At 43.5% G+C, this 14,979-nt stretch overlaps 1 protein-coding gene across 7 annotated transcripts in view; it reads right to left on the bottom strand.

Annotated features, from left to right (window-relative positions):
- The window catches only part of DLC1 (DLC1 Rho GTPase activating protein), a 242,050-nt gene that overhangs the window by 5,657 nt on the left and 221,414 nt on the right, over positions 1-14,979 (bottom strand). For all 7 annotated transcript variants that reach the window (XM_081924334.1, XM_081924333.1, XM_081924330.1 and 4 more), the window contains 5 exons: positions 12,178-12,241; positions 6,263-7,680; positions 4,714-4,890; positions 2,162-2,321; positions 1,116-1,314 (listed from right to left, as the gene is read on the bottom strand). In XM_081924334.1, coding sequence (XP_081780460.1) covers positions 1,116-1,314; positions 2,162-2,321; positions 4,714-4,890; positions 6,263-7,680; positions 12,178-12,241 — 2,018 coding nt within the window. The remainder of the gene's footprint in view (positions 1-1,115; positions 1,315-2,161; positions 2,322-4,713; positions 4,891-6,262; positions 7,681-12,177; positions 12,242-14,979) is intronic.

Raw genomic sequence — 14,979 nt, forward strand, 5'->3', positions numbered from 1 at the left:
GAATATTAATCAGCCAAGGGCCTGGTTGAAGAGGAGTATTTTTGTCTGGCATCTAAAGAAGTATAAGCAATGCCAGATGAACCTCCCCAGGGAGAGCATTCCACAAATGAGGGGCCACTGCAGAAAAGGCCGGCTCTCGTGTTGACACCCTCAGGACCTTATGTGGAGAAGGCACATGAAGAAGAGCCTCAGATGATGACGATGGAGTCCGGTAGTAGAGAATTCTCATTGTATTTATGAAGGCAGGTGCTCCCACCACCTGACCCATATCAGCCCAAGCTGATGTCATGAGGTTATGTTTTCCTGTTTTTGTGTGTTTTAAGACGGGTCGGAGATGTCATATTTTATTCCTCTTCCCAACACCAATGTGGGATTAGTGGCCCAATCCACAAATGATGGATACATAGCATGGAAGTCACACACTGCCTAGATTGTTGGTACCAGACTGGGGTGTAGCAGAAAGCAGAGGAGGCTCAGAAAGGATGGGCAAGCTGGGAAAGCAGGAGGAACACTAGACCTGCCTTATCCAATCCAGGACATTGTTGTTGAGACTACAATGTCCACCATCCTTACTATTGGCCAAGCTGGCTGGGATGATGGACAAGAGCCAAGGCTGGGCAAGACTGCTCTGGGCAAACACACATGATACAAGATACATCTGATCATAGCACTATGCAAACAAATGAGGAATAGCCACTTCGGCCTGCCCCTCACATCATGGCGCATGTGAATTTTTCATAATATGCACATTGATACTACAAACCGTATTTTTCTGTGTATAAGATGAGCTTTTTTGACCCAAAAATGAGGTTCAAAATTTAGGCTCATCTTATACACGGGTAGTGCTGAGGGGGGGGGGATGCGTGAATGTTTTTCTGGTGTGAGACTGAGATTATAAGCGGCGATTGGCCGCTCGATTGTTTTTTGGGGGGGATGCCGAAAATCGCTCACCCACCAGAACGCAGCACACAACTGCTCACGTCACTTACAATTGCCACTTACAATCTCAGGCTCGCACCTCGTTTCAGTCCCAAACGGGACATACTCTGCATTGCAAGGAGAGGTGGCTACTTGAGAATGGCTACAAATGAAACTACGAACAACCCAGGACTTACATTGGTAGATCTGTAGGAAAGTCTCTGAAAGTTTGTTGGTTATGAGTGGCTCTGGCAGATCGCGGAAATATTGCTTCAGCATGTCGGCCACATCATAGGCAGACTGCCCTTCATAATTTATTTTGCCTGTTGAGCTCTCATTCATCTGTCGCAATGCCTGGATTCTTGACTTGACTCCAGATTTTCGAAAAAGCCCAACCTATGCGACAAAAAGAAAAGGGACGTTTATTTGAGGGTATATTGTGCTTGCAGTTAATAATGCGTGAGGATTCTGAAACCAAAATTCTAGTTGCCTTGTCAAACAATCAGGGAAGAAGGTATCACACAAGCTTTTCCTGGACACCAAAACCTTTCCAAAGGTAAGCAGTTGAGCCACATGTGGAAGAACATGCAAATATGCCGCTGCCCCCCTGAGTCTGAAGTAGTATACCTGAAGCAGCGTCTCCACCCCCATCGTTCTGCCTGGATGCTGAGATCCAGCGCTGAGGGCCTTCTGGCGGCTCCCTCATTGCGTGAAGCAAAGCTACAGGGAACCAGGCAGAGGGCCTTCTCTGTAGTGGCGCCTGCCCTGTGGAACACCCTCCCATCAGATGTCAAAGCGATAAACAACTACCTAACATTCAGAAGACATCTTAAGGCAGCCCTGTTCAGGCAAGTTTTTAATGTGTGACATTTTAGTGTATTTTTGGTCTCTGTGGAAGCCGCCCAGAGTGGGGAAACCCAGTCAGATGGGCGGGGTACAAATAATAAATAATAATTCTTCTTCTTCTTCTTCTTCTTCTTCTTCTTCTTCTTCTTCTTCTTCTTCTTCTTCTTCTTCTTCTTCTTCTTCTTCTTCTTCTTCTATAGCTCTTTTTGTCGGATACACTGATATGGGAAGAAATTGGCAGAAATTGTTTTTGAGTTTGAAGCTCATAGTCCAGTTCCAAACCTATCTGTTTGACTCACTTAAACAAGAAGACAAAAGGACCTGTGAACAGCTGTGAAAATAAAGTTCCGGGATCATGAGGCAGCCTGAAACCCAGGAGTAGAGCAAGGAATCTAACCTGATCCAGGCAGTGGTTGCGAAGGTATCGCATGGCTTGCTGGATGCTCTGAGGAAGAGGCTGTCCTGTACGCTGGACATTAACGGTGAGGGGAACGCCAAACACATTTCGGTCTTTATAATCTGGAACTTTGATCCTTTTCATAAACTTTGGCACAGCCCTGCAGAAGAGGAGGAATATGGTCAAGATTAACAACCTTCCAAGTGTGCTGTCTCTTTCCAAAACATCTCACATTTCTGTTTCTATCTGCGGGCTGTCGAATAAGTAGCACACCAGAAAACATCGACTTGACTCACTGAGAATATCAATATAGAAATCTTGATTGTGGCACTGAGTTGACATTCCATTACGTTAAATGGGGGGAGAGACACAAGGTAAGGAGAAGAACCATTAACAGATTTTAAGGGGTTTTATGGGCGAACAAAGAATATAGACAGACAGGCGAACAAAGAATATAGTTGATTTAGACACCTGCTTTTTATGAAATTAAAACTTAAATAAACATGCATTTTATTACTCTTATTTTTGCATTTTTATATACTGCTTTTTCTCTAGCATGGAGCTCAAGGCTGTGTATGTAGGATTCTTGCATGTCTTCCACCTATGTACTGATCAGAACTACTGCCCCATCCCAAATGCTGAAGGAAGTGAGATATAACAAAACAAAAGTTATATTTCACTTGGAATAACAACTTGAATGGCTTTTCATTCTCTTTTACTGTAACATATTGGAAGAGTCACCACAAACAAGCAACAAATGTGCCCTTATCTTGCATCCCCACCAATTTAATGCTTTTAGGAGATTAATCTTCCAATCCTAGGTCGCTCCTATATTTTTACCCCCCAGTTGACTCATGAGTCAAATTGGGAAAGAAGTTGTAGCCAACATTCCAACGTCAACAGAGACAACGTCTTTGCATCCCAGTTAATATAATTTCCTCTCTTATTTGGGAAATCAACTTCCATCAGATTGGCGGAATAAAAGGTATTACAAAATGTTCGCAAGATCAGCATTAGCAACAACACTTCTGTGCAGGTGGGAGCTCTTATCTTTCTCATTGCTTGCTGCAAAACCATTTGATATATGCCAACTAGGTGACAACTCCTTGGGGATATGGCCATGTCAAATTATTTAAGTTGGCTGCATCAAACATGCTTAACTGTGCAGCTACAGAATAAATCTGATAGTATCAACGAAATAGACGAATCCTTCCATTAGCAGATGGATCTTTTCAGTTAATTAGTTAACCTTGTGTACCAGAATCTGCCGTGCCTAAAAGGTACCAGGCAGAATCAGGGTGGCCATGTCAACCCCTGTAAGAGTCAAACGCAAATCTAGCAGTCAATGACCCTTTATAATCTGACTTCTTTAGGGCTCTAGGGAAAGATAGACATGTGAACAATGAGCTTTTTGTATGTTAACCACTCGCTTTAGAAAGCCCTCAAACCCCGTCCCACCACCCACCAGCCTGTGTCGCAGCAGGAAACTGATGTAATAAGCTGGCGTTTGCCAGCAACAAGTTTCAGTTCAACAAATGACCTTTCAGGCGTGTTTCTCCCCCCCACCCCACCCCGGCACCTTCCTTCTCTATCACTTCACCCACCCACTTTGGTAAAAGGCCTTTCCATTTGGTTTTGACGAGTAGGAAAAATTTACCCGCAGGAATTCCAGAGCCCTGCTATTTCACTTAATAAAACCGTTCTGAGTTTTAAATTGAGATCAGCTAGGAAGCAAGTTGGCGCGCAAAGCAAATACTAGCATAGCAGGCAAAACCCATAAAATTCTAAATTCACACTATAGCTACGTAAACAGTATTTTAGGTTTATGAATGACTAATCTTCCCCGTGCAAATACCCCCCCCCCCGCAATTTGTATTTCAATGGGGTTTTAACATACGGCGCTATTGACCCGAGCGCTCACATAGTTTGCATTTTGTCACAACACACAGCATCGGAATGCAAAAAAGAAACACACATTACGACATCTGCAGAGAATCCAAAGCATGCAGGGATAAACTGGTCAATACTTATTTCTGTCTTTCAGAACAAACAACTTCTGTATTTAGCACAGCTCCCATAATAACAGTCTTTGAACAGGAGGAGCTTTGATGCTGGAGTTTAAATACTCTCTGTGACTCCCAGGGAAAGGAAGGAGGAGAAAGACCAGATGGTAGAAATGTAGAATTGGGAACAAAAAAAACACCAAATATCACCCCACAGAACTTATATTGTACTTTGGACTGCTTCAGAATCCTACAGAACCAGCAATAGAGATTAGGCAATGCAGGGTTTTTCAAAAGCATTTATCTGGCAAGGGGTAACTGGACATGAATATGGTCCAACTCAAAGTTTAAAGATAAACTTAAGAGGGTGTTCTCAATTTTACTTATCACCCATTCACCCATGCCAAAACCCCAAGTCTAAGCAACTTTCAAAGACAGTGCACACCTTAAAAAAAAATCAACTGGTTTTTGGCAGAAAGGAATGAACACTTTATGTTTTACTGTTTGTAGGTTCTGACTAGCCTCCCAGAGATGTTTGCAGCTCCTTACCAGCTGAAGCCATGTTTATTGGAAGGTGTATATTTCTCCAAGAGGGCAGTTAACTTCAAGAGGGAATATTTCTGCAGAAGGTTCATCTGTGCCACAGACTGGCAGTCGATCTGTAGCAGTGCTGAGCTTAGGCTGGGTCGATGGGAGCTCTGAAAGCTGTGCCACCTCATTCTGTGCCTTCAGGAGAGGGAGAAAGAGAGACATTTAATGGTTAGAAGTCAGAGTAAATGGAAAGCCCGGCACCTGCTGTACCATTTGCAAGATCTCACAGGTTGATGACATTTGGAACTTAAGTACAGCATGCACAGTGTGTGTAAAATATTGCAAGGCTAAATTTGCCAAAGTCTGTTGCCTCTATTCCCCTCAGAGAGCTTCACTTTCCAGAGTTTCCTGGGAAGAGGGATTGATTGCCAAACCACTCTGGAAATTGTAACTCTTTGTAAAAAAAATAGGGGTCTCCTAACAACTCGTAGAACCCTTAAAATAACTGCAGTTCCTAGGATTCATTCAAGGAAGCCATGATGCAGAAGAGGAAAAATGCTTGTTCTGACTTGTGGTTATTTGACAGGGCACTTTCTATAACTCCCCAGTTGGGCTAACTGGGCTTTTTTTTTTTTTGGTATTATTATTTTTTGCCATAAACCAGTCCAAAAAACGTGTTTCTAGAGACAGAGCTATGTAGAATTTTCCAGTCACTACCACATGTATTTAGGATTCTATAGTCACTCTTTGTATATACAGCGCTCAAGAGTAAAACTGCATCCTCAACTCAGAACATGATTATAATAGGACTGCATTTTTTAAAAAAGGAATGTTGTAAAAAGGGGTTTTTATTGTCAGGCCTTTGGGAAACAAGTTTTTCTCCTGCCGATTATTCTATAGCTTGCTGGTGCCTTTCTGCCATGTTTTTTGGTTGTTGGTTTTATTTGCAGTACTTTTGTGCATGCCATTTTGTGAAAATCGCAGTTTGTGATTTATAATGGAAAAGTGCCACGAGGAGTTTTTATGCAAATGGGTTTTAAGAGTTATGGAAAGGATTCTACTGAAACGTCTTGTTTTGGTTATATGCTACACCCTTTGGGCTCCTTAGCCTTTTTTGTACATTGGTTGAATACTTCTCGTAGTATGTGACTAACAGGCCAAATAAACACTTAATAAAATTAAGATTCCTCTTTACATCCCATCCTCAAATATAAAAGCCAACAAGCTGTTGAAAAGCATCACAGTTCCTATGTACGCTGTATCAGTACAAACATACATACATATCTATAGCCACACAAGCATGCATATACACCAATATATATACAGTGGTACCTTGGTAGTCGATTGGCTTGGCTCCAGAACAAAACAGCTCCTGAATGCTGCAAACCTGGAAGTGTTCTGGTTTGTGAACGTTTTTTGGAAGCCAAACATCCTACGCGGCTTCCGCTTGAGTGCAGGAAGCTCCTGCAGCGAATTGAAAGCCAAGTCTTGCTTTCAAACCGTTTCAGGAGTCGAATGCATTAAGTTCAAGAACCAAGGTACCACTGTAAAGTCTGTGTTTACTGACCTGTTAGAACGTGTTAATGATGCTCCCACCCCAGAGTCTCTTCTTTCCTGGATTCCTGTAGATTCTTCCGTATCAATCAAGGAATTTCCTGTACTGTCGAGGTCACTGGGTATTGTCCTATCATTGTCCACATCAAGGAGGATCTGCTTGGGAGACGAAGGGCATGGGGACACTGAATCTAGGGCTGAATCAGAGTCTCCTTCGTCTGAAAACTTCTCGGACCACTGGTTCACAATTTTCTGCATGCCTTTGACATGATACAGGATGTCATCGAGCTCAGGAAAGAGGTCTTCGTTCTCGAGGCCAGCCAGGTCCCCCGTGCTGGAATACAGGATAGATCCTGGCACGTTGTCGTAAATGCTGAGGCGGCTGCACATGGAGCTGGAAGAATTGCGCCTCTTCCCAAGGCTCAGGTCTTTGGAGCTGTCGGAACTGTTCTCCCTCCTGAGGGTGAGGTGGCTGTGGCCGTGGAAGCTCCCCGTTCTCCAGTTGACCGAAGTGCTGTTCTCCGAGGGAGCAAAGTTACCATTGGAGAGGGCTTTGGGGAAAGTCCCAGGCTTGTGGTCTTCCGGAATGAAGAAGACTGTGTCTTCAGCAAAGCCCTCCCTGTTTTTGAAGTTCTGCTCCATGACATCGTTGAACGTTGATTGGTTGAAAGGATCAAAGCCTTCCAGGTACATTCCCACTCTTTTATTGTAGGCGCTGAGGCTGCGTGTCCTTGTGATGGGGCTTGGGGTGCTGACGGCACTGCTTGTCTCCGACTGGCTGCTACTACTGCTGGTCTGGGTGGAATTGGAGACGCTTCTTTTACGTACCATAGGGATGTTGATGTGGTTGCCATTGAGGGTGGAGATCTCCACGCAGTTCAGCTGCTTCAGTTTCTCTTCATCAACGCCTTCTTGCAAGATAGGCCCGCTGATGATAAGACCAAGCTTTGAAGGAGCTTTGCTTTTACCATGATGGGAGCTTTTTATTTTAAAGCTCTCCATCCTTTTCAAGAGGCTTCTCGTTTTGGACTTGGCATTCTTCTCGTTAGTTTTCACGTTGAAATTGAAGTTTGATAGCTCTTTAGGAGAGGGCAAGCTGCTGAAGGAGTCCTCGTTTGCCGCGAGGTTGGCTGAGGAGCCAACACTGATGACGGAGTTGGTTCTGGTGGTGGGCGCTTCGCTCTGAGAAGCATCTGGGTGGCTGCTGATGCTGTGGATGGAAACTACCTCCTGACGTTCGGTGTGGTCAGTTAGCAGGCCTCCATGACTAGCTGCACTCTTGAGATGAGCCACTTCTGGGCATGAAGGATTCACATCCTGTTTCGGGGGGAAGACGTCAAATTCCTCAAGCCTGGACCACCTCTTGCTGTCCCTCTGGAAGGTCCACTTGCCACTTATCGCACAAGGCTCATCTTCATCCGAATCCTCGCTCTGCAATGAAACAGGACATCCCCAATGATTACAAAAAACAATGGCAATAAAATACTTCCAATGGCAATACAGTTCATTTCAAATCAATGTTATCCCAACTAACACTGACCTACTGATGTGAACACTTTAGTATTTTCTGCTCTTTTTAGGAAGCCAGTGGATGCTGGTTTCATGTCAGTGTGATAATCCAAGAAGATCATTAGAAGAGCAGAGCCGGTGTAGAGTTGTGCATGCAGTATCAACCTCTGTCTGTGAGACTAGGGTTCATATCCCATCTCAGATGTTGGCTGCATGTTACATGTAACTGTGCACAATGGAGTCCTATTGACTTTTTTATTTTCTTTTAAAGAAAGCATCAATTGCCACATGATATAAGAAAATCAGCTGGAAGGGGCAAAAGAGGGAGATTCCCGGCCGCGCTCCCTTTAAATAGATCAGGCCACCCCCCCAAAGCCAGCCAATTGGCTGGCCAGGGGTGACGCGCCCAGAGATTCCCCCAATCGCACGGGGGCTGGGCTCTAGCCACCGCGCGTGTGATGGGAGCGTGAAGCCTGCAACCCCACCTCCTCTGGAGGGCGGAAGTGGCTCTAAGAATTAAAGCTTCTGAGGGGTGTGGAACAAAAGGATGCACTCGCAACAGATGGGTATAGCTTTATTATTATGTCTGCAGGCAACCCATGTCCCCCTTCTGCTCTCTTCCAGGTCCAAAAGGACCCATATATCAGCAGTTGCGTGTCAACTGAACACACACAAAATGGTTGCTGCCTTTACAGCAAAAGAAGACATGGCAGAATCTCCCTCACATTACAGCCATACCTCGTTTTATTGTGCTTTGCAGATAGTGCTCCTCATGAGGATTCGGGTGTGGATGGAGGCATGCCAGTCATTTCCAGGAAAGGAAATCCCCCCCTCCACCACCACCCCGCTTCTGGCCATGGGGAGTAGAACTGCCTAGGCCTGGACCTGGGGTTTCCCCATCCCACCCCTGCAGCCGGGGGGGGGGGGCAGGGAGCTGGCTTAATAGTATAGTGCAAAAATTACTTTATATGCGCCGGGAAACCAAAAGAAATGTACGACGAGGTCTGCCTGTACAAAATTTTCTGGCTAGTGTAATTTCAAGCTATAATTTATTTACTCATTTGGACAACTGACTGGAATTGTGTTGTTGTAAGGGTTGCTGGCCTCATGGTAATACAGTCATACACTTGAATATGCTTCAGGTTGAGCGCTTTCGGGTTGCGCTTGCGCATGCGCAGACGGTCAAAATGATGTCACGCGCATGCGCAGAAGCAGCAAATCATGACCCACGCACGTGCAGGTGCGCAGTCACGGGTTGCGTTCGCTTCAGGATGTGAACGGGGCTTCGGAACGGATCCCGTTTGCATCCTGAGGTACCACTTTATGTAATCTCATCTCCTGAGGAGGGTGGGGGGTTGGGGTTTTGTGCGTTTTACTGTTATCTGCATTGTGTGAAAATGATAACTAACAATAAAAATAATAAATAATGAAACCCGATGTATGCAACAAATAAAAACTATACTCGACATGAAACTGCTTTGAAAAAGGAGGAAAGGCATCTGGGAGAGAGGCAGATTATGAGCGAAGAAACAGCAGGGTGAGGGGGTGGTTCATCTTCGCCATGCCTGGTATTTCCTTACCCCAAACAAAAGTTTTGTATGTAAAAGACACCAGGATCAATCCCTGGCATTTTCAGGCAGGTCTGAAATCCTGTGATTGAACTGGTTCTAGCCAGCATAGACAACAATGAGCTAGATGGACTAATGGCCTGATGGACTAATGGGTAGAAGACCCTTCCTAAAGGCTAGATTTTCCCTCACTAGGATTTTAGAAGGTGGGGAAAGACCTACTTTTTGAAATCTGCCACATGGAGGTGGGGATCCCTACAGAATAGGGGGCTGTATCACAACAATGTGGTCCTTTCCCTACAAACAGTCATGAATTTCAGAAGCAGCAAAGTGCTTGAAGACAGAGCAGTGTGTTCCATGACAAGGTGCTGAGATATATATGTGTGTGTGTGTGTTATACATTTGAAACTTAAAGAAAACAGCTTTACAAAACAGAAGGAACTACACAAATCTTTCGGTTTCTATGTGCTGCCACTAGCCCCTGTAGATGTTCTATTAAGTTACACGAGATACCATTTAGATCAGTGGAAAAGTGCGGCATGCATAAAATGTTCCACTGGTGCCAGCGAGGGCAGGACCATCCAAGCCCTGCTCTCTTGTTTATTTTCCCTAATGCAATTAAGAGGCAGTTCTGAATTGTAGCAGCTTAACTCCTTACTGATCTTAAAGGTCTTTCAAGTGTGACTAATGAGGCCATGTGGGAGATTGCTGCAGGTTGATGCCTCCCGGCCTCTTACCTCAACTCAGCAGCCATCAGTATATGAGGACCTCGAGAAGATGCTTTTTCAGGCATTGCTTCAGGCATTTTAAATATTTGACTTCATGGAACTCGGGAGAAGCAGAAGTCAGCTGAGGGTGCACATTAATGCACGCCCAACATGACAATGGCGTGCACTGATTATCTTCTAGGCGGTGCTCAAATGAGATTTTGAACGTGGAAGATCCGCTTCAAGTTTTTAAAACTAAAAAGCTAGGGCAGCATCAAGACTGCAGAAGTGGCTCCTCCACTTTTTGCTGACATGGAACAGCACGTACAGTGCGTAACTTACTTATTTAGTTGCTATACGGTCTTAATAATTTTATTTGTGGCATTTCTTTCACACACTGGTGCACAATATAAAAACCAAGCAAAGTTAAGAGTCTGTTTTTAAGGGTTAGGGGAGAATAGACCAAGGAGGACTAATGAGGGGGTATAGCTAAGAAAGGAATTTCTGTTACATACCTCCATTTACTTTCTCCCATTTTCTTGGGGAATGTTCAATTTTCTTGAAAGTTTAGACTGATTTTTCCCCTTAAATGAATGGGAATGTAACAGTTTCAAATCTATTTCAGGTACCAGATTTCAACTGCTGGTTAAGGCAATTTCATTCCTCTGGGCATTTGGGAACAGAGGAAGTTCAGGTGTTCATGCTACTGTTTCTAGGATTGGGTAGGTATGTTAATGTTTCAGGTGGAAAAATGTATGAAGAAGGTTTATATGTAGTTATTGAGGATATGCAGAATAGCTGTACGATGTAGAGTGTTGCCCGGTCACGTACATGAAATCTTGCACAAGATTATCACAATGTGTGCTTGTGCTAAATTCAAGTTGTGAAGCAAATCTTGTTCTTGCACAACAGTCTGCAGAAGAGTATTTATGCCAGAATGTCTTGTGTTGGCATATTGCTCAATCCAACCCAATGTACTTTACTGCTTTAAATGTGGATATTTTAAAAACTGGTTTATTATTGCCAGCCACTTTGGGGACTTACTTTGGGGAGTCAAAAGCAAGCGTTACAAAATTTGTAAACAAACACATTTTCAAAACAGTGACACTTCGGAAGGGTCCCATGGTTGCATTCGGAAGACTGCATACAGAGGATTGCACAGGCAGAGGGCCTTCTCGGTGGTGGTGCCCATCCTGTGGAATCCCCTCCCATCAGATGTCAGGGAAATAAACAACTATCTGATTTTTAGAAGACATCTGAAGGCAGCCCTGTTTTGGGAAGTTTTTAATGTTCGATGTTTTATCGTGTTTTAATATTCTGCTGGGAGCCACCCAGAGTGGCTGGGGAAACCCAGTCAGATGGGTGACATACAAATAAAACAACAACAACAACAACAACAACAACAACTCATGCAATACTGAGGCCAACTCATTCTGCCCAGTCTGCAAGCCCCACCTGGGGGCAGAGGTCTATCTGTATTGGCCATCTTTAAGCAACTGATCAAAAACAGCCTATATAACATAGCGATGTGCCTTATAAAACTGTAGTTGATTGTCAAGACGACTGAAAAACAAAATGCTGACATTTCACATACTTGACATCTCTGGCAGCTGTGTTTTTTATTATTAAAAAAACCCTATTCAATGCAAAAGCGCCAAAATTCACACAGATTTGGTACCAGGATATCAGTTAACAGATCTTTACCACCATTTTGTAATGAGCAGCTTTGATGGAGATGAAAAAACTCAGATTCCATCTTGAAAAATAAAGACCATTAGGCATGAAGCTTCCAGAAAGGCAGGTTTAATCCTGACAATTCTGTGTCCATTAAAACAGACAGTCTGGTGTTGAAAGAATATCAGTCTGACCAATGATGCCTTTGTTTGCCACATGGGTAATCATAAGGGAAGACAATGAACAATGTCATCCTATGCATGCTTATACTTGGAAAGAAATGCCATTTTGTTGAATGGTGCAGACACAGTAAATATGTTTAGGGCTGCAGACTGAATCCCATGCACACCTGCAACGGAATAAGATCCACGGACATCAATGGGGGCTTACTTCCAAGTAAACATATACAGGAAGCCAGAATATCAACCAATTCTTTACAGTACCATGACAGATTCATCAAGGGCACTCACCCGCTTCCTGTGTGGACTGATCTCTAGCTTCATCATTGCACATTTGTTTAAAGTATTTAAACGCCTATGCAGGGAAGAAACAAAACAAAATTAACAGTAAACCTGTCATTCTGTGAAACTAACTATTTCAAATAAAAGATCATCTTGGAAGCTCTCACTAAGCTTATTTACATGCAAATGCCCCAAAGGGGAGCCCCAGAATAGCACATATGTTTAATTAACACCACTTTACATCAGCTGGATACCAGATTCTGTAGAGTGGTTGGGATGCAGATGCAGAAGCGTAAGAAAATGCTGTCCTGAAGCAGTTCCTTATGAGTCAGGACCATAAAGGAGAGCTTGTTCAGCCAGAAACCATGAAACGTGGGTAATTGGAGTGTGGCTCTTGTTCTTCTAATGGAAAACTACCAAGCCCTTCCAGAGACTGAACTTTCTTGGAATGCTGCACTCTATGCATGCAAGCAGGAGTTAAGATATTTTGGAATAAACCGTCTGCATCTAGCACGGTGATCAAATGGCCTTAAGGAGACATCGGAATTGAAAAAGAACATCTGAGAACTGCCAGCCATTTCCCCTTAATACGGTGCAATTTCACACAAGCTGGCTCAAAATGGACTTGGAGAGATGGAGAAATTGCTATTGCTGTTTAGCCTTATTCATTCAATTGCCTCCTAGAATATGTCTGTGAGACCACCTCCCTGATTTCCTTTAGCTCTCTCCTCAAAACTCATCTTTTCCAGATCTCCGTAGTCCCTACTGTAGCTAAGGCAAAAGGAATGTTACATTGAACAAGTGTACAATACGTTTATACAACACTGGGCCATACAATTATTCACATGTAATGCTCAACATGTGTAGAGTCTGTGTAACTGAAGTACCGGTTGTCTGCCTCTATGTATGCACATACAAGTGTTGGTGTGAATGTAACCTGTTGATTTGTACAACTCAATGATTTATGTATGCAGATTGTACACATGTTTAATGTGAACAACTGTATGAATAAACAGCCAAACTATTTGCGTACACAGGAACACATATTGCACACTCGTTGAATGGAACATGTGGAAGGGTTTGCAGGATTGCTCACATGTGTTGAGGCAGCTTGTACCAGTGTTCAGTGTAACATCTGAGCAAGTCCAGCTGGGATAGGAAGAGCATGAGGTTCTTAATCTCAGGGTTCTGGGTTCAAGCCCCACGTTGGGCAAGAGATTCCTGCATTGCAGGGGGGCTGGATTGGATTACCCTCGTGGTCCCTTCCAACTGTACAGTTCTAGGATTCTAAGCCTAATTTCTCCAGGGCATACACCCATTTTAAATGACCAGAAGTTACAGCAACAAAGGAACAGGCAACAATAATTGTAATTTATCATCAGTATTACTGTACATACAAAATCCTGGGGCAGAGGGGAAATCACTCTTTTCTTTCTGACCAGATCAGAGGGAATCCTTCTACCCGTATGCCTTTGTGTGGTGCAGCTTCCTGAATCTGTTTTCATTTCCTCCCCCCACCACACCTACCAAGCTAAAGCCTCAAAGAAGAAAACTAATTTCCCACACATCAGGTGCCTAGATTGTTCTTTTCAGTCTGTAATATAATTATTTTCAGTATAGCTCCGGGAGAACTCTGCTAATCTATTCCCAAAACGAAGAAAATCAGATTACTTTTCTCTCTCTCTCAAGGTTGTAGAATTTTTCCTCATAATTTTACACCAACACACAAAAATGAAACAAAAAGGATTGCTGGGTTGTTATTTTAAGTGCAAGTGGTTAATTAAAGTAAGCTTACCAGTAAAGATAATACTTCTTCCTTATTTTTTATTTTTATTAAATAATACAAGTTGCAAATGAAAATGTGATCCCACCCTCGAGACCACTCCATCGTTAACTATCTAACCTCCCAAAATTTCAGCACCTCTTGTGATGGTTTGAGCCCTTTCCGTTTTCTTAGTACATATACCTTCCATATATCTTCAAAATCATTCCTCCTCCATATTCCCTGTCTTACCTTGATAGCACACATTAATTTATCATTAATAGCTATATCTCACACCTCTTCATACCATTCTTCCATTTGATATTCAACTTGCCCCTTCCACTTCCTAGCTATAATAACTTGTGCGGCTGTCAATAAATTTGTGAGCGAGTATTTCATAGCCTGCGTGCCATCCACCCTGTCATAAATTGATAACAATGCTATCTCTGGACTTCCCGTCAGCTTTAACCCTGTGAGTTCTGTTATCTCCTTAAACACCTTTTGCCAAAACATTTCACTTGACCACAAGAGATGCAATGCTTTGGGGTCAATGGCTCAATTCCAGCATTACTCAGTACATCACATTGGCCCCAGTAGGACACAACACTAAACTACAGTTTAGCATAGGGGTGGCAACCTTTTTTGGGTCCATGGGCACATTTGCGAACCAGAGAAACCAGCTGTCACAGGGGCCCTGTGGCAGGCCACATTCAGTCACACATGTATGCTTCACCAACTGGAGAGAAAAATGAACAGGAGATCCTAAACTGAGATAATATGGGAGAAAGAGGGCTTAATCTCAAGAGGTCTAGAGCAGGGCCAGCCAATCCAGATGTGGATGGACTAAAACCTCTCATCAGCCATTGGCCATGCTGGCTGGGGCTGATGGAAATGGGAGTCCAACAACATTTGGAGAGTACAATGTTGGCTATGTTGGTCAAGCAGGAACCTGGAGTTAAATAATGCAGGATCTCCTGATTCAATTTTTCACCACTTCTCCAAGTGAGAGGCATGGAGGAGAGAGTACAGAGGACCAAGGTCTGCTTCCA

This window comes from Podarcis melisellensis (assembly GCF_964234715.1).
Source record: "Podarcis melisellensis genome assembly, chromosome: 9".
NCBI classification, from domain to species: Eukaryota; Metazoa; Chordata; class Lepidosauria; order Squamata; family Lacertidae; genus Podarcis; species Podarcis melisellensis.